Source organism: Xiphophorus hellerii, chromosome 5 (assembly GCF_003331165.1).
Source record: "Xiphophorus hellerii strain 12219 chromosome 5, Xiphophorus_hellerii-4.1, whole genome shotgun sequence".
In the NCBI taxonomy this organism is placed as follows: domain Eukaryota; kingdom Metazoa; phylum Chordata; class Actinopteri; order Cyprinodontiformes; family Poeciliidae; genus Xiphophorus; species Xiphophorus hellerii.
Genome location: NC_045676.1, coordinates 3,328,776 through 3,352,607, shown reverse-complemented (window position 1 = coordinate 3,352,607; position 23,832 = coordinate 3,328,776). Strand labels below are relative to the sequence as shown.

The 23,832-nt window shown below is 38.7% G+C and overlaps 2 protein-coding genes across 8 annotated transcripts in view; one reads left to right on the top strand and one right to left on the bottom strand.

Moving 5' to 3' along the window:
• fam13a (family with sequence similarity 13 member A) overlaps positions 1-17,797 on the top strand; it is a 66,916-nt gene extending 49,119 nt beyond the window's left edge. For 3 of the 6 annotated variants that reach the window (XM_032562918.1, XM_032562919.1, XM_032562917.1), the window contains 12 exons: positions 6,497-6,641; positions 8,967-9,032; positions 11,379-11,592; positions 11,688-11,829; positions 11,911-11,992; positions 12,869-13,074; positions 13,160-13,243; positions 13,791-13,886; positions 14,825-14,908; positions 15,309-15,496; positions 16,570-16,671; positions 16,765-17,797. In XM_032562918.1, the coding sequence (XP_032418809.1) occupies positions 6,497-6,641; positions 8,967-9,032; positions 11,379-11,592; positions 11,688-11,829; positions 11,911-11,992; positions 12,869-13,074; positions 13,160-13,243; positions 13,791-13,886; positions 14,825-14,908; positions 15,309-15,496; positions 16,570-16,671; positions 16,765-16,888 (1,533 nt within the window). In that variant the 3' untranslated portion in view covers positions 16,889-17,797. The remainder of the gene's footprint in view (positions 1-6,496; positions 6,642-8,966; positions 9,033-11,378; positions 11,593-11,687; positions 11,830-11,910; positions 11,993-12,868; positions 13,075-13,159; positions 13,244-13,790; positions 13,887-14,824; positions 14,909-15,308; positions 15,497-16,569; positions 16,672-16,764) is intronic. The other 3 variants (XM_032562921.1, XM_032562920.1, XM_032562922.1) reach the window with 3 other exon arrangements.
• A 1,495-nt stretch (positions 17,798-19,292) lies between these two features.
• Positions 19,293-23,832, bottom strand: part of herc3 (HECT and RLD domain containing E3 ubiquitin protein ligase 3) — a 34,168-nt gene continuing 29,628 nt past the window's right edge. For both annotated transcript variants that reach the window (XM_032562590.1, XM_032562591.1), the window contains exons 24-25: positions 23,073-23,175; positions 19,293-21,793 (exon numbers count right to left, since the gene is read on the bottom strand). In XM_032562590.1, the coding sequence (XP_032418481.1) occupies positions 21,585-21,793; positions 23,073-23,175 (312 nt within the window). In that variant the 3' untranslated portion in view covers positions 19,293-21,584. The remainder of the gene's footprint in view (positions 21,794-23,072; positions 23,176-23,832) is intronic.

Here is a 23,832-nt window from a genome sequence, read left to right as displayed (position 1 = left end):
TAGGTCACCTTTTAGTGGCTGTTTGTTGTTGCCAAAGGCGTGTGGGTCTGAGGAGCTAAGCGGCCACCTTCTCCATCTGCCTGTGTCCAGTTTTAATCCAGACTGACACCGTTGAACGGAGCCAAGCGCTGCTCGGCTCGTTCAGTGAGTCGTTTTTCCAGGCAGATGGATCTTAGCGGCAGGTCAGGCAGCAGCTCGACCACCACGCCCACACGCTGCCTCCGAGCCGCCATCTGGATCTCTGACAGAGGGCCGGGCCTCCTCTCTCCCAGCTCCTCATAAATGACCCATTTTCAACACAAGCCGTGATATTTATCTGCTCCCATCAGGGTGGCTTTTTCTGCTTACTGATGCTGCAGTTGTATATTTTCTTTAATTCAAAGTATTTTGTATGACCTCGTAGAAGTCATAAGTAAACTAATTCATTACTTGCATCATTATTTCTAGCTGGTCACAAAAACACTATCACATTTTAATTAACAATAAAATATACAGAGTAACATCCTACAACATCAGTAAGATTAAACTGTTTGTAGGATTATGTAAAAATTATGGATTTGATCTGCATGAAGCCTTAAATTATTGTGTGGACTGACGTTATTTGGATGCCTAAGCTTCCTTTTTTCCACCGTTTGCACAAACAGTTCTTAATCTTTAAACACACAAACAGCTGTTGTGTAGCTTTTGTTTCACTACATCGATGTCAGTAAACTGATCCTGAACAACAGCAAACATGTTGTACTTGCAATGCCAGAAAACCGATAGTGGGAAGTGATAGCAGCGCTGCTCACGTGCGCGTCAAAACAAAAAGTCATGAGGATATTATTTCAGCAACGTACACTGACTGGCAAATTCATTCATGCTTTTTTTTATTTTGCAGATTTCTTTACAGATTAATTCTCATTTTTTCTAACCTGGTGCGGCTATCTCCGATTCTCTTTGTATTAAACTGTAAAAAGTAAATCTGGCAAGTCATGCTGATAAACCGTTTGTCAGATTTTAGGGAGCCTTTTTAGGTTTCTGGTAACAATTTCTGGTTTTTGACTAATCTAGTGTGAATGCACTTGAAAGTCTTCTACAATTTTATATTTTGTCAAGTTATACCCAAACTTTCAGTGTGATATATAAGGATTTTATGCATTATGTCTTGAAAAGCTTTGCCTAATTTTATTTAGTTTTATTTCATCAGCTCTAACTAGCCTTCCTATCCCTATTAAAGTTACATTATGTAATTTTTATTTTTTAAAAATCGTTTTTTACATATTTGTTAAAATTATCTTTATATTGTGACAGTATAAGACGGATAATATGTGAAAAAATCTCGCTCGTTTGCCTTCTCCCGGTGTTCCCAGTCCTAACTGCAGAAATACACCAGTCAGAAACAACCAATCAGAGCCAGGAGGAGGGTCTTACCGCTGTCAATCACTCTCCTGCTAGGAGAACCTGCTACCTGAACTCAATTTGATTATTTGTAATAAATGAACTCAGTTTTTTAAGTTTGATCACCTGTTTTCTTTTTTCAGTGTACAAAAACAAGCCTCTTCTTTCATTTCCAATAATAAGCAACCAGATGGCATTGTTATTGATTATTCAGCATTATTTCAGTGGCTGGGTGAGGCACAATGAACGTCATGAATTTAATGATCAAAGAACTAAAAACAAGTTATTTAAGTCTTAGTCTCAGAGTAATGAGACCCTGGAATGTTTTGTGGAAGAGTTTCACTAAATAATATTCACCCAGTATCAATATTTCAAGATTTGATTTCAGTTCTGCTTTAAACGTTGGTCTCATCTAACCCAGACATTTTCTTCCCTGCTGTTTCCTGTGCCTGCATGTCTTGTTGCAAAATGAAAACGGGACACTTAAAAATTCCATGCAAATGCAAACCACAATTTTCAGGTTTTTCATTGGTAAGCAATTTAAAATCCATGTTTTCCTTCCACTACAAGTATGCACATTAACCCCCAGTGAAATACAATCAAATTTGTGGTTGTAACGTGACAAAATGTGGAAAAGTTTAAGGTGCAATGATACTTCTGAGAGGCATTGCATGTGTGCTATGTTTCTGTAGGAAAATGAAACATGAAAATGTGAGAATATGAGATAAGCGTCTGCAGGCGCAGTCAGGTGGCGGTTTGGGTGCATCAGGTCAACGGCTGGTCCCCTCAAAGATACCAAGACAAGAATGAGCGCTTCTTATTTTTGCCACGTCAGCAAAATTCCTGTTAAATTTCACCACGTTTCTGTTTGTAGAGTCTGCACATGTAAACTCGCAGCTTAATCATTTACTAATACATCCCCTCAACATACACACACACACACACACACATGCACAAACTCTCTCTCTCTCTCTCTCTTCTGTCATTTTAAACTGTATTTTCTTCATCAGCTTTATCTCTGGTGATGATGTAACGCTGGTTCTGGAGGGCGAACACATGGTGGAGTTTGGTGGGTGTGTGTAGGCGTGTGCAGGTGTAAGTGTGTGTGTGTGTGTATCTAAATTATATCAGGATGATGTGAGCTGTAACATCTGCGCTGGAGTTAATCCACGGCGGCTCTCTCCAGAGTTCACATCGGGCCGGTTTGTGTTTACGTCGCTGATCCCTCACAGCAGCTCTTCTTCTACTATTTATTATCAGTGGAATGATTCATCAGTCTACGGGATTTACAGGATAACGTAATCAAGTAAAAGTGAGCCGTCAGTCCACAGCTTTTATCTGCTTAATGAGTCATTTGTTTCTGTAAGGACAGAAAAACGGCTCACTGGTGAGATTTTCTGGCCATAAAAGGCGTTAATGCTTGTGTGTAAGGACATTATGCGATAATCTGATTTAAAATGCATCTAACCGTTGAATTCGTCCAATAGAAAACCCAATAAGTGTGAAGAAGATGGAGGCAATGAATAAAATGCAACGTTAGTGATGAGAGAAAAAAAACACAAAGTGTCTGAAAGAGGAGAAATGAGAGAAACAACATTCAGGAAGCATGTAAGCAGTAAAATAACAACAAAATGAGAAAAAACAATTACTTCTTTTAAAAAGAGTGCAACTATTGCAAATATTATTTTAAAAAACAGGTTGCTTTTGCAAAATGTTGACTGTTGTTTCTGCTGTCTAGTTTGAGACTGAAACCTCCAAACACTAAAGTAAAAACCAGTTTTTTACTTCATCAAGACATTTACACAAATATTAAATATAAAAATTTAGATTATGATCTAATATCTTACATTTGAAACAAAAAATTATAAATTTTTTCTATGCATCTAAAAATAATGTAACACATTGATTATTACACTTGTAATATTAATTATGATATTTTAAAATATTGTTTAGTTATTTCTCCTTGGAAAACTGGAATAGGTGAATTATTTTACTTTCCATTGTTTTCAATGGAGAAACATGTTTCTAAAGGCAAATTTTCAAGATACAAACTCCCTGTTTGAATTTATCAAATGAAGCTCAGAGGCTTCATTGAAAATTTTGTTTATGCTACCTGCTTAATTTACATAAACTGAATTTAACTGAATTTCATTCTTACTTTCATACCTGTGAAATAATAAGAAGAATAAGGAAACCTTTTATGGACTTTGAAACTCAACAGACAAACCGCAACTCAGCAAGTTGTAGTTTCAGCGTATGAAAGAATAATTATCCATCTTTGCTAAAAAAAAACAAAAAAACTCGCTGATTAACTTTTAAACATTAATCTCACTTCATACTACATCCTGTTTGGACATAAACAAGCTAAAAATAAAGAAATGACTAATGTCAGGTGTCTGCTGGGAAGAAACTCTCTTTAAAGAACATCTGACATTAAAAGATAAAACAAAAAAGTAACAACATATTGTAAACAGAATCAATCAATCAAATTTTATTTGTATAGCTTTCAGCAACACAGCATTTCAAAGTGCTTTACATCATAAAAACACAAAAATACAAAGTCATAGAACACACAGCCAACAACATTACATTTTGCACATCAGATTATTGATTAATGTTTCCTGATTAGGTTTCAAAGGCAACTCTAAACAGCAGAGTTTTTAATCTAGATTTAAAGGAACTCAGAGTTTCATCTGTTTTCTGGAGGTTTGTTCCAGATTTGTGGTGCATAGAAGCTGAATGCTTTAAAAACTGAAGAAATTATCATTTTTAAAACAACAGTATGACCTGAACATGTAAAGTCCAACCAACCCAACAGCTAAGTGATTAAATTACAGATGAATAGTCGTTAAACAGATCACTGCTCCGTTAATCAACAGGTGAAACATGATCAGGTTTAAGGAATGTGTGAATGGTTTTGATAAGGTTTCCTTTTTGACCGGACATTCATCTTAGACTCAATCAAAAAGTGATGGGATCCATTTAATTGCATCAAAAGATGCTAACAGAAAATACAAATTTACTCAACTGACTGCTGTAGTCTCTTTTTAACATTAAAATGGAAAAAACCTGCTGTTGTCTAAGGAACATCTCTAATAGTTAACCAGGCTGATGGTTGTTATGGTCCAATTTGATCAGGCAGAGGAAAAGAAAAACTTTACCAGATGTTCTTTGATTTAAGTGAGAAGTGGTGTTGTTAGATTGTGTTTTAACAAAACAGGTTTCATCGAAGCAAAACGTCCAAGATTTAACGGCTCTGAAAGTGACACATTTTTAGAAATAACATTTTTTATGAAAGTTTTCATGTAGTTTCCCAATTAAAATTTGAATTGTTTATTTAATGCATCTTACCAGGGAGAAGATAAGGAATTCACATTAATTTTTGTGCTTTAAACTGGGGAGAAAAAGCAAATTTTGGCCCCTCAGGACTTTTGACTCAGGGATTTTGGCGTAATTTGGTGTAATTTGGGGTTTAATAGTTGTTAACATAACCACCTGTACAAAAGCCACAGTGCTGTTTTTCCCACCAGGTGAGCTGGAACAAGATGAACAGTGTTTATTCAAATTACCTGGGTGTGTCTTTTGATAAGGCGATACTGATTGTTGACAGAGCGAGTTCAGTTTGTGCTTGTACAGGAGGAAGGAGGGGATCCTGACCGTAACACCACGTGGGGGAAATGTATACAGTTAATCTGCCCCAGTCTGCACGTTCACACAAGGCCTGCAGTTCCACTTTGTATGCTGTATGATTCACATCACAGTTATTTCCCATGCAACAGCTGAGGAGACGTGATAAGTGCCTGGTTCTGGCCCTGTGCCCCATACCGCAGCAACTACTGATGCTAATCATTCTGCTCTGCCATTATGGGTCAGAACATTTGGGTAACATTACCAAAACATGTCCTGTAAACCAATCGGTTTGGTTTGTTTTGACCTGCTTTTCTGTAACCACAAGGGATTTTATACTAAAACTATATGGTTTCCTCTCCACATTATTACTGTTTTTAATAAGCAAATTGAGATTTGAAGACAATCTAAAATAATATTCCAGATTCAAAAGCATTCTGCAGCAAACGTGGAAAACAATAAGAGAGGCGTGCAGATGCAGGGAGGAGGTTTTCATGCTTTGAGGAGAGCGTTTCCACGGTAGCTGCGTTATGGAGGGAAAACAGAAATCATCCAGTCAGCCTACGTGTAACAGATCACATTCTCTGTGCCTTTTCGTGTCCTCTTCTCTCGCTCCTCCTCCATCTTTCTCCCCAGCGTCCCTCCGCCCCTCCCTGCAGAAACAAACAAGCCCACGACTTCTACCGATATGGCAAACTGTTGTGTCATATAATTAAAGCGCGCCCTTTTCAGATGTAAACAAAAACTGCATCCCTCGTTGTCTACTGGAAACTTCTAGAACCTACTCAAATAAATTAGAATAATTTTGAAACGTTCATTTATTTCAGTAAATCATTAAATAAAAAACATTAGATAGTGTGAAGAAGAAAAACAGAATTATTTATTCTCAACGATAGATAGATAGATAGATAGATAGATAGATAGATAGATAGATAGATAGATAGATAGATAGATAGATAGATAGATAGATAGATAACTACTGTTTTATAATGGCTTTTCACTTTAAAAACTGTTTTCAAGCCTTAATTTCTGCCAATGATAATTTTCAGCTTACAGCCAATTTGAGTAGAATACATTAGAATAATAAAATAAAATAAAGTGTGTCTAATACCTTCTGAAATGTTATTTTCAAAAGGTACATTTAATCTAACATGAGCTTTCTATGTTGACGTGTGTTATATTTCATCTCGGCTTGCCATACCTGTGGGAGCGAAGGAAAACTATTACGGCGAAGGAGGAGATAACGGGTCGAATAAAAGGCGGGGCTAAGTCAGTGCTGTCCAATCAGAGCTAGGGACGCTCCAGCGGGCGTACGTTTTCATGTTTCCCCCAGCAGCCAATCAGATTCGAGGACCAGCCCCTCTCTGAAGGGCGGGGCCTCACCGGGTCTAGGCTCAACTTAAAGAGTCCCCCCCCCCCTCCGTCAGGCTGCAAGTTGTTGTTGTTGTTGGATTGAGGACGCTTTGCTTTTACTCTCATGGTTGTTCAGACGTTAAGGATGAAGATCCAGGAGTCGCCCGCCGCCTGTGACGCGGGGAGGATCGGAGGCGGGGAGATGCGCGCCTCGGAACCGGACAGAGAGGACGTTCCGCGGCTGGACCTGACAGCTCTGACCGAGGACAGCAGCTGGGGAGGTGAGCGCTGCACGCTTCATTCTTCACTCACACGCTGCTTCCGAATGTAAACACGCTTTAATTAATGACGTCCATTTGGATTTGCACAGACATTCTGCTGCAACTGCGCCTCCACTGCTGAATTAATCATAAGAAAAATCCTCTTAAAGTCTCCAGTCACCTTGTTCGCTTCGGACCAGTCTCCTTTCCTGCAGGATTTTGCAGCTGAATTTGGTTTAAACACTTTAATATTGCATTTCTTGTTTGTTTGTTTCTGGGGGTTTTAGCTAGTTGTGATGCAAACCGCCTGCAGCTGTAATTTCCAACCAGAATCGATTGATAGTGGTGACCTTATTGAAATAGTCAGAATTGGGTGGCATTTAGAAGAATAGTCGATCATTTTATTTTTTACTCATGTGTTGTGTAAATAATATAAGTTAAGGCATCAGAGAGGAGCAGTGACCCGTAGTCATTTCACGATAATATTTTTGCTGGAGGATAATTATTGCAACATAAATGATAATATTGTTGTCTGGAGACAATTTTCTAGTAATTTAGTAGTAACAGCATGTAAATAACAAGATGCATTCTCAAAGATGAATAAAGTTGAAATTCAATGACTATTTAACTCTGGAACCGGGAGATATTTTAAATATCCAAAATAAATCAACAAAAACAACAGAAACAACAAATAAATGGGTTTTTTTTTTTCAAGTCTCTAAAAAGGCCTACTTGATTATCCAGTTTTTGGTAGAAAGAAAGAGAAAAATATTAAAACGATAAATAATGCAAACGGAAATGATTGATTTTGTTTTAATTTACGATTAAATAAGTTATTGCCTATTGTGACAGGCCCGGTAAAGCGTTGCGTCACTCACACACCTCCTCATTATTTCCTCCGAGTGATCTTGAATTTCTTGTTTCTCTGTTCTCCTCTGTGCAAAAAAAGGAAACAACTCACACTTTGTCTTGTGCTACTGATTGTTTAGATAGGAGGAACCTGCAACACACCCAAACTTTCCAGTTTTGTTTTTTGATCATAGTGCCACGCATTTGCACAGATGAATGAAGAAAGTAAACAAACATGCAGAGTACATATCAGAGAACACGCTGTCCTGAAACCGTTCTTTTGTTCCGGTTTTGCTCCAAACCGGCGCAGTTTCCTGTTTGATGTGATGAAAACTGTGCAGCAGAATAAAACGTGTCAGCTGCAGCATGCGTGCCTCATGCCCGTGGAGCCCCCTAGTGGTCAAAGATTGCATTTGGAAAAATACTGGCGCTCTGAGAAGGAGAGGAAGAGAGAGAGAGGTTGCTGTTGCCATGCAGCCAGCCCTCCTCCTTCCCTGCACACATGGAGGACGGATGTGGTTTCTCTCCAGAGCTGCAGAACATGATAGGAAAACATTCAGTTGTGATGTTAGTATAAGATGACCGCCATTTTTATTCACCGTTATATCGTCCCAAAAGATTCAGGTGAGGTCAGAATATTTGCAGAAAGCTAAATTTTTTCTTTGCTGTAAGTGAGAGAAACACTCATCTGAGCGGTGGGCAGCAACATGTGGGGGCAGGGCGCATCACTTAAAGAACAGATTTTCATGCTGTGGAGTTAAACAGCCTGGAAATCAGAATGGAAAAAGAAGAAAATGTAGAAAAATTATCTTCTTCCTTGCCTCCAACCGTCTTTCCTTTTGTCCTTCATCCTTCATTTGTCTTTCCTTCCTTCCCTTTTAGTTATCCTCTTTCCTTTCTTTTTTGTATCCTTCCTTCGGTGTCTTCCAAGCTTTTTTTGTCTTTCCTTCATTCAGTTTCTCATCTTTTTTCTTCCATCCTACTTTACATCCTTCCTTCATCCTTTTCCTCTTTACCTGGTCTTTCTTTCCCTCCTTTTCCTGCCCTGTGTTCATTATACTTTATTGCTTCCCTCCTGTCTTGCTGTTTTCCATCCATCCATCCATCCATCCATCCATCCATCCATCCATCCATCCTTTCATCCATCCATCCATCCAGTCAGTACCCCTGGAGGAACCGGTCCATGTATTTTTCAGGTCCGGCTCGGTTCTGTTGGTACATTTTGTGCTGAACACAGAATATTTCGTTTCCACAGACACACTGATTGACTCCAGTTATTCTCCAGCACTGACGCCCTTATGAGGATTTATGTTGCGTATATTCAGATAATAAAGCCAGAGCTTTATTCTTAGAAACAAGCCTGTGGACGTGGATCTGTGACCTTTGCCCCCGCCCGCTGCGGTCCGCTGTGACCTGATATTCTCTGCTGGCAGGAAGTGACACAGTTGCGTTCACTTTCACTCCTTCACCTTCTGCTTTCTGTCTCTGTTCCTGTAGATTCCCCCTTTCCTACCTCCTGTTTCCTCGATTTCAAAAGCGTTTTCCACGCTGCTCGTTGCGACGGTAAGTCCTGTCCGCATCAGAGCGGCTAATATGTCAAAGTAATTAAAAAGGAGAGAATGAAGCAGCTGTCTGTCTTGACCTTTTCCTTCTGCATGGCGACATGCTTGAGCGCTCCGGAACATAACCGCCGAGTATCTGGGCGCAGCGGCGCACAGGCCGGTGTTTTGTTTCATTAATCTAGTTAATCCACAGCCATCAGTGTTCAGTTGATTTAAAGGATTAATTTAAAATGCCATGGAGCCTTAGCGGCGGGCTGACCGGAGCCTGGAAAGAAAAACATGGATGTGATGGAGTTTAAAAACCCTCTGACGCGCCGCAGGGTCGCCGCTGGATGAGCTGAGCGACCCGAGCCGCCATAGGGCCGCTGTGGAGATAAAAATTTAAAAAGGAGTACTTTTCTGCCAAAAAAAAACCCCACAAAATGTGAGGTTAATCTCAGAAATTTCAAAAATTTCCAAAAGTTTAGCATTTTCGACTTTTGGAGCTCAGAATTTTATTTATTTTTTTCTAGAAAATTTCTGAGATTAATCTCAAAAAAGTTGAACATTTGTGAGAAAATAATTTCAGAAATTTTGTGATTAATCTGTCCTTGAATGAATTTTTACTTTCATTAATATAACATCTTGTGATTTGGCATCCATGAGGTTTTTGAAGCAACTCATTTTCCAGATTCCTAAAAATATAAACTTTTTAGCAAACAACAACTGGATGGGTTTTTTAAGCGCTTGGGTTTCTTTTAGAAGCAGTAGAAACCAAAATGGAAATACAAAATGTAAATTACTCAAACTATTTGATGCAGAGAACTGGTTGAAAATCGCTCTTTTAACTGCATGTTCATGTCTGTTTGTGCCTGCATATGGAAACGGCCCTTTATTAACCATTAATTACTCAAAAATAGTCCTTATAGTTTTTCTTTCCTCCTTACATAAAGTTTCTGTCATGTTTGTATTTTAGAAAAGGAATGAAAAGTCATGTTTGACCTGTTTGGCACATAAGTTTGTGATACTTTTTCACAAACAAAATTTCATGGAAACGCCGTAAAATTAACTTCGTATTGTAGCAGAAACACTTTTAATGCTAAAGATGGCGCATGAACTGCCTACTGAAATTGCAGTGGAACGCCAAACTCATTGCGTGGGAATGCAAAACCTTGGCAAGCTAACGCCAAAGACAAAATCCCCGTAAATCCTCTACGGGGCTCCATAAAGGACAAAACCCTGCAGGGTTCTGGAGCTGGAATCTGAGCTAACTCTCCTCCAGTTTGGCCCAAATGTTCCCCCAGCGTAGAAAAACATGCAAACCGGCCGCGCACCGTCGGCTTGTTTTCATTCCCCGCGTCGCTCGGTTTGTTCGGTACGTTTCCACGGTATCCGCCGAGTCTCTGCAGCTTCAGCACTAACATTTCCCAAACAGCCTGATATTTTCCCCAGCTTGTGTGTCTTGTCTTTTTCTCATGCACACACGCCTGAACAGATGCAAGTTTTTGTCTGTGGAAACTGGATAAACACAAGCTCATCACAAAGGCTCCCAGCGGGGATCGCGGCCTGACATTATCCCGCAGAGATCTGCTCTCTTATTAATAGCTCGGGCATCGTCAGGGGTGTTCCTCTGCAGACATAATTATTACCAGAGCGGCGGCAGCAGCCGGGGGGACTGCGCAGAGTCAGGGTGGGTGTGGTTTACCCACACTTTCACAACAACATCAAACCCCAGAGGAAAATTTTCTTTACTGCTGTGGTCGGGGGAATTTTACTCCCTCAGAAAAGATCCACATTTTGCTTCAAATTAGCTTTGTTTTACATTTAAATTTGGAGTTTAGTTCAAAATACTACTATTATTTTGAAAAGTCTAACTAATTCCTCTTATTTTAGAGGAAAATTGCTTTGCAGCAACAAATGCAACTCTGTGAAATTTGGTGTTTTCCTCTCCTAAAGTCATGTAAACAATTTAATAATTCATAAAAAATGCATGATGTGTGTTAGCATAGCTGGTCACCAAGGGGAGGCTGATCATTTTTCACCATTTTGTGATTGAAATAGTTGGTTTTAAAAGTGAAATTAACATATTAGGTGTCATTTTTTAATTTTTTATGTAAAGTTGCATAAAGAATTAAAAGTTCTTGTTTTCGCATTTGTTTAGAAAGTACCAAATTATTCATTTTCTACCTTTTTAAAATCACCACTATGACTTTGAAACAAATTAAACGGTATAAATTCAGCCTTTATTGACCCGTGGATCCCTCTGTGTGCAGATTAAATCGGATCCTGCGTGTTTTAACTGCACCTCCAGCTCGTTGTCTTCGCGCTGCACGTTTTGAGCCAACAGTCTGTTGTCGTTTCTCCTCAGAGCCGATCCTGGCATGCCCGCTGCAAAGGGAGAGCATGGACCGCGAGGAAGCCCGGCTGTCCCCACACGCCGGCGGCCGCCTGATCCGCCAGCTGCTGGAGGAGGACAGCGACCCCATGGTGTCGCCCCGATTCTACGCCTACGGTCACAGCCAGCAGTACCTGGACGACACCGAAGTGCCGCCTTCGCCGCCAAACGCTCACTCCTTCATCAGGTGCGCCCACTTTCTTTCCGTTTATTTCTTCCTGTCTGCCTGTGGGGCAAAAAGGAGAAAAAGTTTGAGTTAAACGTTTCGTTTTGTCTCTTCAGTCGCAGGCGGAGCTCATCCCTCGGCTCCTGCGACGACGAGAGAGAGGAGCTGACCTCCGCCCAGCTCACTAAGAGGATTCATGTTCTCAAGAAGAAGATCCAGAGATTCGAGGAGAAGTTTGAAGACGACAGGAAATACAGGGTATTTACAGCAGCTGTTATGAAATAAGCCCTGATTCATTCTGATTATCACTAGAAAAGCTCATTATTTTCTGTATTCCAGCCTTCACACAGTGATAAAGCTGCAAACCCAGAAGTGCTGAGATGGCTCAACGAACTGGCCAGACTACGGAAAGAGCTAAAAGGTCAAAAAAAAAAAAAAGAAACTCAAGCACTATTTTCTCAGACTCTTCTTTCATACCAGATCCGATTTTCACATTTTGTCGTTCTTTCTTTTCTAAAAAAACAATTACAAACGACAGAAAATATTTTCAAAAGTGTATAATGGAATATTGGGGCAAGGCAACGAGAATCTTTATTAAATTACATGAATATAATCATAATATTAGCAAAATAAGGACTAAATTTTTCAAGAAGAATATATTAAAGTCATCAATTAATTTTGTGTTGGAGTTATTATAAAATTGCTACTTCTAATATTACGACTTTATTCTTGTTTTTATTCTCATATTACTTGTAACATTATGACTTCAGCTTTGTAAAAGGTAAAACAATATTTGTCCGACTCTTATATTTTCTTGTAGAGTTGACCTGAATTCAAAGTAAAAATAAAAAGAAATTGTAAAATATGTTTGTCAAACAAGATGGCACGAAGTGATAATCTTTTCAGGTATTCAGGTTTCCTTCTACTTTCACGGTAAATAAAGTAACTTTAGTTACTCTAAAGTGAAACGTTGGTGCTCCCAAATCTGCTTTTAGTTGCTGTATTAGAATTTGGCTAAAAACAGGAAGAGTTTTCAAACCAAAGCTGACCAAGTTCCTGTTTTTATTTCCGAGAATAGACAAAATATTGTTTCAACTTTCTTCAATTGAGACCAAAAATCATAAGCAAACTGGAAGCATTTCATTTAAAAGGGAAAAACAATTCAGTACATTTATGTCCGTGTTTAAAAAAAAAAAAAACATTTAAGTCGTATCAGATGTTTTTCTATATCGGAAGTGAAAGAAGTGGATCGGTGCATCGCTGTAAATCACAGATTTACCCCGACGTGTTTCTGCAGAGCGGAAGCTGATGAAGTCGGAGGAAGACCTCCCGCCGGTGACCCGCCAGCGCAGCAACACGCTGCCCAAAAGCTTCGGCTCCCAGCTGGACAAGAAGCCGCAGCAGGAGAAGGCGCCCAAGCCGCCGGTGGAGAGCACTCTGGAGTCCGTCCTGAAGAAGCTGCAAGAGAAGAGACAGGAGGTGAACCGGCCCGAGGACATCAAGGTAAAAACAAAAACCTGCTGAACAAAAAGATCCAGAGGTCCAAATTAAAGCAAACGTTGACGTTCCTCCTGTTCTCCTGCTGCAGGATATGACACGGGATCAGATCGGAGCGGAGAAAGTCGCCCTGCAGAAAGCGCTGCTCCATTATGAGAGCATCCACGGCCGACCGGTGAGTCTGCGGCAGCTTCGCCTCCGCAAATATCAACCAGATTCACCAGGTTTTTGAGTTATAAACAATTGAAAAGCAGAAAAAATTATACAAGGAGTGGAGAAGAAAATGATGCATTCAGCAGACAGGTCAGAGTTCAGTTCCAAAACGATTCGTCTCCTTCTGGGAGAGAGGGAAAAGAAAAAAGTTAAAGTGAGAAAAAAGTCGTAATAATACGAGAAATATGTAAAGATACGCGACAAAAAAGTAACAAAAGGAGAAAACAGTCTGTACCATAATTCAAGAGTAAATTAAATAAATTAAAACTAAAGTGGCACTTTTAAATTAAAATCTACTCTGTTAGATTAAACACAAAGTGATCGTCATTTCAAAGCTTTCAGGTTTTCTTCAATTTTCAAGGTGAAAAGTATCATTGACTTGATTTGAGTTTTTTAAAATGATATTTTTTGAGACTTTTTGAGCTATAATAGTGCAAATAGCCTCCATGTTGTTTTTTGTGCTCTTCCTGCTGCGATTTACTAAACAATAAATGCTTTTCTTGCTTCAGGTGACCAAGAGCGAGAGGCAAATCATGAAGCCGCTGTACGACAGATACCGCCTGGTGAAGCAGATCCTCTGCAGAGCCTCCACCATCCCCGTCATCGTAAGTACCGCATCCTAATTCCCTCGCGCCACACGTTCGGCACGTCCGCAGGCGCTTAATCCCGGACGGCGCCTTGCTGCGAGAACACGCGGCGGTCACGCCACAGACCTGTTGTTGCCCTCTCAAGACTTTAAGTCCAGACTTAGCAGATCAAAGGATCACAGACGGGATCCTTCACAGAAACGTCACAGCAAGGAGGGGCTGGATTATTCTGGACGAAACAAAGCAGACAAAATTATTAGGAGTAAATTTCAGCCAAAAAAGCCTGAAAAAAAAATTTTATTAATTAAATTTCAGAGTTTGAAAAGTCTGAAATTTGCCAAAAAATCTGGAATTTTTGAAAAAAAAAAACGAGAAAATTTCTGAGTTTCAAAAGTTTAACGTTTTCAATCAATATAAAATGTTTTGACATATAAACTGATAAGATTTATTTCAACAAAGTGGATAACCAAAACTACACTGGTGTACTAGAAAAGAAGGAGTAAATTGCCACTAAAGAATCTCAGACATTTTCTAGAAAAAAACTTGGAAATTTGAAAAGTCCAGAATTTGCCAGAAAATTTTTTTCAAGAATTTGAGGGAAAAAAACTTGGCAATTTGAGTGGAAAAATTCAAACATTTTTGACTTTTGAAATTCTGACATTTCAGAAGTTTTTTTTTCCAAGTTTTTTTTCTAGAAAATTTCTGATTTTTTTTGGCAGACATTTACCACTCCTTTTTCATTTTTGCTTCTATCTACAGTGACCTTAATACTCCATCGTATAAAATTAGTGCTTTTATTGCATATGCTCATTGTTTACATGCATGTGTTAATTCCACACCATGACGTTTAATTTAAAAAGACATGCAGGCGCCGGGGTGCGCCTCCTCCTCCGTGTGGCCGTGCTGTAGATGCATCCTGGTGTGGTTAATTCCTCCCTTCTTGACCGTCACCACAGGGCTCCCCCTCCAGCAAGCGCAGAGGGCCCCTCCTTCAGCCCATAATCGAGGGTGAAACCGCTCTCTTCTTCGACGACATCAAGGTGAAGAGCTGCTGCTGTTGTTGCTGTTTCCCTCAGACCCCTCATCCTTCTTATTTGCAACCATTTTCCCCTCTGATGGAGCTAGTTGGTGCCTGTTGATTGGGCAGCTGCCTGCTTCCTGCCTCAGCATCAGTACAGCTGTTAAATTAAATCAGCAGCTGTTGATGTTTGAAACACCGTGTCGCGTGGATGCTCCTTTATGTTGGGTGATGAGAAACTTAAACAATGTTCTCCTCTTCCATTTGTCAACACTAATGGGTGTAAGCAGTGATTTAAGTACTAACCCTGCACGACCTTCTGTGACTAAACCCCCCAATCCGGTTTGGTTTTAACCCTTTGTACTGCTCGTCTTCTGCTGCTCTTTTTTATTAATCATGTCCTGTTCTTTACTTTCTTTCAGGAGGAGGAGGACGGCTCGGAGGACGACGGAGATACAAAGACTCAGTTCACAGAAAGCATTCAGCCTGAGCTCAGCGTTTTCAGCTTCATGGACGAGGAAGTGGACGGTTTCATTTCTCCCGTGGACGAACTTTCACCCTCCAAAACCACGGCAGACATGGGGCTGTCCAACCTGCACTCGGCCACCATGTAAGTACATGAAGAAGAAAAACACGCCCTCTTGTGTTCTGTGGTGTTCAGCGCTTATCAGACTTTTTGAAACTGAATAACTAACAGTTACTGAAGCAAGGTTAAGATCTATTGCAGTTAATGGCTGCGTATTTTAAGCAGTATTTATGTTACAACTGGTCATTCTAACATGGGTTAGTTAGCCTCAGCGCTAAACAAGCTAATTAATTGCTATTCAGTGTAACAGTTACTCAAGCTTTTCAAAACTCGCAGCTAGCTAATCATGCTGGTAGCTATTTGGACTAACAGCTGCTAAAGTTAATAGCTACTCAAACAAATAGCTACTTAGGCTAACAGCTGCCCAACCTGCCAGTAGCTCAGGCTAATGGCACGCAAGCTAACAGCTACACAAGCAAACAGCTACTGAAGGCAAAAGTTAGTTAAGCTAGCATCTACTCAGATTACTGATGCTAACAACAGCTAGTCATAGTGTTTAGCTTCAGATCTGAACAAGCTAACAGTAACATAAATTAACTGCTATTCAGAGTAATAGTTACTCAAGCTTTTCAAAACTCACAAAACTAATTAGGCTGATTGCTATTTGGATTTACAATCACTAAGGACAACACATACTTAAACAAACGGCTGCTTAAGCTAACAGCTACACAAAGAAACGGTTAGTTAAGCTAACATCTCAAATTACTCATGCTAACATGAATTAGTTATTGAGCTTAGCCTCTCAGCTAATCAATAGATTAGTTAGTCATTCTAAAACTACTTAAGCTAATGGCTATTTTAGCTCGCAGCTATTCTGATTAACAGGTAATGGCTACTGAAGCCATTACCTGTTAATCAGCCATTACCTGTGTGTAATAACACAAGGAGCTAGAGTCTATAGAAGTTAGCCTGACTTCTATAGGCTAACAGCAATAGAAATTAATTGCTACTTAGGCTAATACCTACTCCTCAGCCAAACATCCAAACTTTTATTGTTCTGCCTACTGTTTACTATAAAGAAAAACAAAAAAATAAACTATTTGTGGGATTAGGTCAGATGTTTAATTTAAATGTTTTGTTTTTCCTCTCGATCGCAGGCAGGAACTTGTGGAGCAACTTCAAGAGACAAGAGAGGAAAAGAAAAGGATCCGCAAGAACCTGAAAGAGTTTGAGGACCAATTCTTCAGACAAAATGGAAGGTATGAAGGAGCCATGTTTAAGCGTCTACTCCTTCATGTTGGAGCTTCTCTCCAGATTCATTTGCTGATTTTTACTGTCTTGTTTTTTCACAGAACTGTGCAGAAGGAGGACCGCTCCCCGCTTGCAGACGAATATCACGAATACAAACACGTGAAGGCCAAACTGCGACTGCTGGAAGTTCTCATCAGCAAGAGAGACTCGACTAAGCTCATCTGAGTTGATGTGGATTTTTTTTAAAAACTGTATCGAGACTGGTGCTCAGTTTCCTGTGATTCAAACATCTCTGTCTCTGTTGGACTAAACTGGGAACAAACTGCTGCTCTGGGAACACAAAGCCACCAGTTTCTTCATCAGAACTCAACTTTGAAGCAAGAACTTTCTTCAGACAAAGCAGCACACGCACAAATAAACCTAAATCACTGATAATTTATTTCTATCAATTTGAAAGTTTTAAGAGAATTTATTTCCTATGTTAAACTGTAGAAATTGTTAAAGTTAAATCCTAATATTATTTAGAAGAAATTAGTCGTGAAATTGTTATTTTTGAAGGATTTTGTGATGAAGATGTGTATTTATGCGTATTTTTCTAAGGGAGATGTTACTGTTTGTATCAGTTTTCATCAAAATGAATAGCTTCTGTTATTTCAGTTTTGGCCACCATGTTCTGTCTGAAATAATCTTTTAGTTTTGCTTCTTTAGAAGTTTAATAATCAAGCACTTGCTCACTACAACCCTCACAGGCACCGATCTCATCCAATCAAAATTGCCCATTTTTGTGACCACTTCAAGAGTTTTGTGGGATTTTGTGTTTATGCTTCTTACTTTATGCCAGATAAGCTGATCTGTAAGTCACTGTTTGGTGTTTTCTGTTCAAAGCAGACCAGGCCGGGCCAGAACATGGCCGCCCGTTTGTTTCTCTGTAAATACGGATCACGAAGTTTGTTTACCTTTCTGTGAGCGAGTACTTTTCTCCTTTCCTTCTCCAAAATGGATGATTACCTGCGTGAATTTTGTTTTCACTTAGTGTAAACACTGGCCAGGCTTAACAAATCCTGAGTGTGTACATTTTAGTACATAAAATTGTATTTTGTATATAATATGAATTAAATCATATTTTTACGGAGATTGGGTTGCCTTTGTGCTTTGTTTTTTGTTGTTTTGCATAAAATAAGGTTGAGCTTAAGTTTCAGAGATCAAGAGGCAGATGAAGAGAAACATTTTTTGGAAATTACATTCTATAAAGTGCTATACAAGGTTCGATTTAAATTACTCGTTATCATTTGAAATAGTGTTTAAAATTATGGAAAATGAAAGAAAAAAATGTTTTCCAACAGTGTCAGAGTTACGACGGCGTATCAGGACCAAGGGGGTGGAGAGAAGAGTCTTACTGCTGTATGCGCTGTTCAACTTCTAAGTTTCAACTTTTGAAACTCTGAAATTTCTGAGTTTTCTCTAAAGAATTTATGACATGTCAACTTTTCTCAAAAGTGTCGTCTCAGATTTTTTACTTTTTCTGAGTTAAATCTCAGAAAATTGACAAAGACCAAGAAAATATCTGGATTTCAAAAATCATAAAATTTAAACTTACGGGAATTTTTTGAAACTCAGAAATGTCCAGTTTTTCTCAAAAAGTTCTCAGAATAAGCGTTTTAAAACGTTTGAAGATCTGAAGTTTCCTCATTTTTTCTAGAAAAAAGATCTCAGATTAATTTCCTAGAAAAATATCAAATTCCTAAAAAGTAAGGAAAAGTAAAACTTTCTAGAAAAAAATGCAATTTTTGAATTTCAAAAGTCAAATTTCAACTTTTGAAAATTTTTTACATTTCCAAGTTTTTCTAAAAGATTTCTGAGATTTTAGCAGAAATTTGCTCCTTATTTCTATCCACAATGGCCTCAATACGGCAGTGTACTACAACTTTGTATTTGGGCCTTTGGAGATGGAAAAAAAAAGTGAAAAATCTGCTAGAATAAAAATGACATTTTTGAGATTATCAGAACATTGAGAAAACAAATCAAGGAAATTTCTGAGTCTGAAAAAAAAGCAATGCTAGAAAAAAATGAATCTCAAATTTAGATCTTTTTTGTAGCATTTTTTAATTTATTTTTTAAACTCAGAAATTTCCTTGATTTTTTTCCTCAATGTTCTGACAATCTCTAAAATGTCTGCTGAGCTCAGGCTGAATGTTTTCTGTGAAATGAGTCTTTGTGTCTCTGTCGTCCTCGGAAGTTTTTTTTTTTTTTAGAAAACCCTTGGGAAACCCCCTGGAGTTTCAAAAGTTGAAAATTCAGAAGAAAATTACTGACCTAAAAAATTAATATTAATCTTGGAAAGATTATATTTTCAACTTTTGAAACTCAAATTTTCATGGTATTTTTTGCAGAAAAATGTAGATTTTAAATTCTCAACTTTTCAAGAAATTAAAAAAAGAAATCTCAAAAATTTCTGATCTTCCATCTGAAAGAAACTTCATTCTTTTTCTAAAAATCTTTTGGACAGAAATGTAATTTTTTCCCCCTCTATAATGATAAGCCATTAAACAAAACATGTTTCAGGAAAGAAACATGTGTGAACCAGATTTGTTAAAAAACGACTGAAAAACAGCCATGAACTCCTACAGCATCTTTTCCAATATATTTTATTTCAAACCGTGGCTTGAACAGAGCGCTTCCTGTAGATTTCAGACAAATCACATCCTCTGTAAGCACAATAAAAGGTGCAGAAAAGTCAAGGGCTGCACAAACCTTTGCATAGGACTAAAGTCTGTAGGAAAACCAGCCTGAACGGAGGAAATGACAACCTGTCGAACGTGAGAACATGCAGCGCGGAGCTCCAGCCGAGGGATGCAGCGTCAGCAGAACAGCTTCAGGTGCTTCATAGGTAAACCCAGAGACTCTTTTACATCACAACTTTTCTGATTCAAGTTATTGCTGAGCGGATCAAGTGGCTATACTTTGAGATTGTTAAGATATGCAAGACGACTCCACTCACATCACACCAAGAGGTCGGACCTCAGGAATAAATGGATATCAGAGCAAGCTCTAGAACAAATTTATATATATATTTATATATGCCAAGTACTCAGTATGCATACATCATTAAAATATGTATTTATTCAATTAGCAGCAAATTAGCTGCTGCTAACCTATAATACAGTAGCTAATAATTACACGTACTAATGCTAAGATCTGATTATTTTTCCATTATGTGACATTTTTGGGAAATACTTCAAAGTTGCCTTGAACATGAAGTAATTCTTTTTTTTTCAATCCTCAGAATTACTGGGAACTGGAGCGAAAATATCGAGTTCATTCTTCACTGCAACGCATGAGAGCGAGTCGTCGCTGGAATCTGTTTCACCCAACAACATGCACACAGAAAACAACCAGGTACTAAAAGTCAGCTTCATGTCCTTAGGTAAAGAAGGCAGCGCCGTTAAATGCGAGTTAAAATGCGTCAGATGAGCGATGAGCGGCCAGAGACTCCTTTCTTTTCCCCAGAAGGAAATCCTGCTGTTCGGACTTTAAAGGATCAGCGTGACTGTCGCCCTCCCAAAGATCAGGGCTTTTTTTTTTAGATTTGATTCAAAGTCCTGTTTGCACACATTTATACATGTTCATCAAAATATAAAAACACTCTGTTTCATAAATTAAAACAACAAAAACAAATATAGTGTCTCAAGGTGAGTCTTTAGAGGTGAAAAATATAATTTAAGGAATAGAAAATACACGACTTTGCAAAAGGAAACAAAAAAATTCAGAAAAAAAATTCAACTGGTACTGATTCTTCTGAGCTCACTCTGGAAATACAATAAATTTTATTATTTTTGATCTACTTTCTAGTGCAAATATCTTAACACACATGAAATAAGACAAAACTAACTTGCAGATAACATTTTAGAAAGATATAGGAGCTTATTTCAAGTCAATATTTCTTAATATTGCTGAGAAGTTTCTGGTTCGACGGTTAAAATCTAATTGAAAGTCTTCAGGAGCCAAAATGATCTTTTTTCTCCCCAATTAAAAAAGCAAAACTAACATTGCTGTAAATTCTCTATCCTTTATCTGCACAACAATAAATGAAACGTGTAAAATTTAGATAAAAACAGACACTAATATGAGGTTTGCCTTAATGTTTACAGTGATTTAACTTGTTGAGACAATTATTTTCTGTTTTGTCGACCTATAAAATGTTTTGGGTTTTTACCTCCAGGCAATAAAAAAAATTAAATTTTCTTCTAGAGCATTCGCTGTGATTACAAAATATAATGGAAGGGTGTGCCCAAGTTTCTGAGTATAAACAAATAAAAGAAAACTGTAAGTAGATATAAACTTGCCTTAATAGAAAAAGTGTGCATCTATGCACGAGAACCAGATTTGTACTATTCTTGAACTTCAATTATGGCCAAACAAAATTATTCCAAGAACCAGAAATGGCCCTCGGGCCGCACTTTGGACACATCTGCATTATAACGTGGAAAAAATGTCTTCTTATTCTTCTTAAATTTATCTAGAACTTTTCAATCAATACTAAGGAATTATTAACTTAAAACAAGCTCCTATATCTTTCTGAAAAGTTACTTGTAAGTTAGTTTTGTCTCTTTCAAGTGAACTCAGACATTTCCACTAGAAACTAGACAAAAAATACTTGGTAAGATTTTGTGTTGGTTTTTTTTTGTGCAAATTTCAGGAAGCAATCTCTTTATCTGAATGACTTATTTCCAAATATCAACGTCGGCTGATCAAACCCTTATAGTTTCAAACATTTTCCAGCCGTAAAACCGATATAAAAACATCATTTATACAGATAGACCTTTGTAGATTTAAGATATTAATCAACATGGAGTGCGTCCAGCATCCTCCTGCTGATACTCGCGTTAAAGTGCGTGAAAGCCCCCGGAGGAGCGGCGGCGCCTCAGACCAGGCTGAAGCCCTCGTACTGCTCCACGGCCTGAGTCAGGCGGCGGCGCAGCGTCTCTTTGGTCTGGTAGCGCGGCATGTCCAGCAGGTTGTAGCAGGTGTGAGCCACGGGCAGGTAGTGTTCCTCCGCCGTGGTGGACTGGATGACGATGCGGAGGCTCTCCATGCCGTGGATGGGGATGCGGTCGCTTCCCGTCAGGAACACTGGAAGAGGAGAACGACGCTTCAATTCAACACCGACAGATCCAAAAAATATTACTGAACGAGCAGTTTTATGTGTTTTAATGCCATTTTATAGCTGAATAAAGTAACTATGTTATCTTTAGTTGTTATACATCAAATATCACTTGAAAGAAATTTGACTTTGTAATTTATCACCTTGAACTGGGTCTCTGTCTCTCCTGCTCTTTCTGAAACTCCGCCTTCAGGAAGTCATCACAACATGGCTCCTCTATTAACCCTTGAATAATGTTTTAACCAGCATTACTCTGAGCTCTTTAATGAGCTCAGCAGTTCCACCAGGTGTTTGCTAATTCATGCTGGCTAGTCTGAAGGGGCAGGGGAGAGCTGCTCTGTGAGATAGAAGCTCTGAAACTTGGAAACTGAAGCTCTGAGGAGGAGCTGTGCCTCCAAGGCGGGGCTAGATCCACCCAGGCATTTTCCACAGCTAAATGGTTGCCATAGAGATTAAAGGATTTCTCAAACATGCATGAAAGAATCAAGGCAACACTCCTGGTTTGTTTTGATAAGGGAATAACTTCATAACACAAAGTAAATCTCAAAAAAGGCGGTTTTACATGACTTTAAGATCTACGATGGAGGTTATTTCTGTCTAAAAATTACATTTAGGTGTTTTCACACTGGATAGCTGGGGAAATTGCAAAATTTGTTATATTTTCCACAGCTGCAGTTCACTTTCACACTGCATTGTGTAAAACAGACCAAACTTTTGAAAAACCTGTTCCCCTCCTAGCCTGTGGGGGCGCTGCAGCAAAAACCATTGAAGGAAACCACGTGAAAACTTCTGAAGTAGAAGCAGAGCACAACTTCCTTCTTTACAAAATGTAAACAGGTGTCAGATTTTAGTGGTTGTAGTATTTCTCTTTAGTCTTTAGTGAAAGACCGGGAGTCATTTTTCCTACTTTTTTAATGATTTTTAAACATATCTGTGGTTTCATTTCTGTAATTGCATTTTTTTTACATTTGTTTTGTAGATTGCTGGGTTTTTTCAGTTGCAAAAATTTGGCTGAATGGTTATAATTTTTTATGTTTTTATGTCAAGTGCAAAACAAATTAAACTGCAAAAACAGCCAAGAGGTCTACAGTAAAATAATTCTAAAAAAGATTTTAAAGTGTTTTATCTGAAAAGAAGGCACATTCATACAAAAACATCAACATGGGATGAAACAAAAAGCCTGCAGTCGTGTATTTATATCCTCCAGCAGCCATCCATCATGAACCAATGAAAAATTTAAATGCTTACATAAGAACTGCTTCTTCTTCTCCAGCGGGAATTCGTGGAAAACCTCCCAGAAAAGTCGGACTGTCGGGTGAGTGGCGGTATACTCCCCTTTGTAAACGGCGTTCTGTAAAGAGACAGGAGAAGAAGAAGAAAACGTCTCACTTCGTATTCATGGAAACCTGAATGTGTCATGTTAGATTCTCTCCTCAGTCAAAAGATCAGAGTGAGGTTTCTTCCTCCCTACGTAAATATAAGATTTATAGCATTATGTTGAAAGCTTGACAGCTAAAACTAATGGTAGTCATCGCCAGCGAGGGCGGGATCTTATGCGCATGATGTCACGTTGCTACGTATCTATAGCCATTAGAAATACTTTCTTTAGTTGCTTTAATTAAAAAAAATGTTAGATTTCACCCATAAAATGCTCCAGTGTAAATCAAATGGCAATAACGTATAGAAGTGAATCACTTCCACCTGTTTCTAAAACCAAACTGGGTTTTGTTTCTGATTTTAAATGATGAATCTGGGTCAGACCTGAACCAGTCGGCAGACGTGTTCAGGCTGTCTTAATGACTGTTATGACTGGCGCAGTAAAGTTAATTATGGAAACATAAGTGTGCAGGTGCCCGTCCCTGATTGGCTCCCAGAAGACGCCAGAGACGTCCAATTGGTGGCTTCCTGGAGGTGACGGATATAAAAGCTGCAGACGCAGACTTCCTGCCATCCATCTTCAGCTCATCTCAAACGGCCACTCAGTTTGTCTGTTAACACCTTGTAAAGT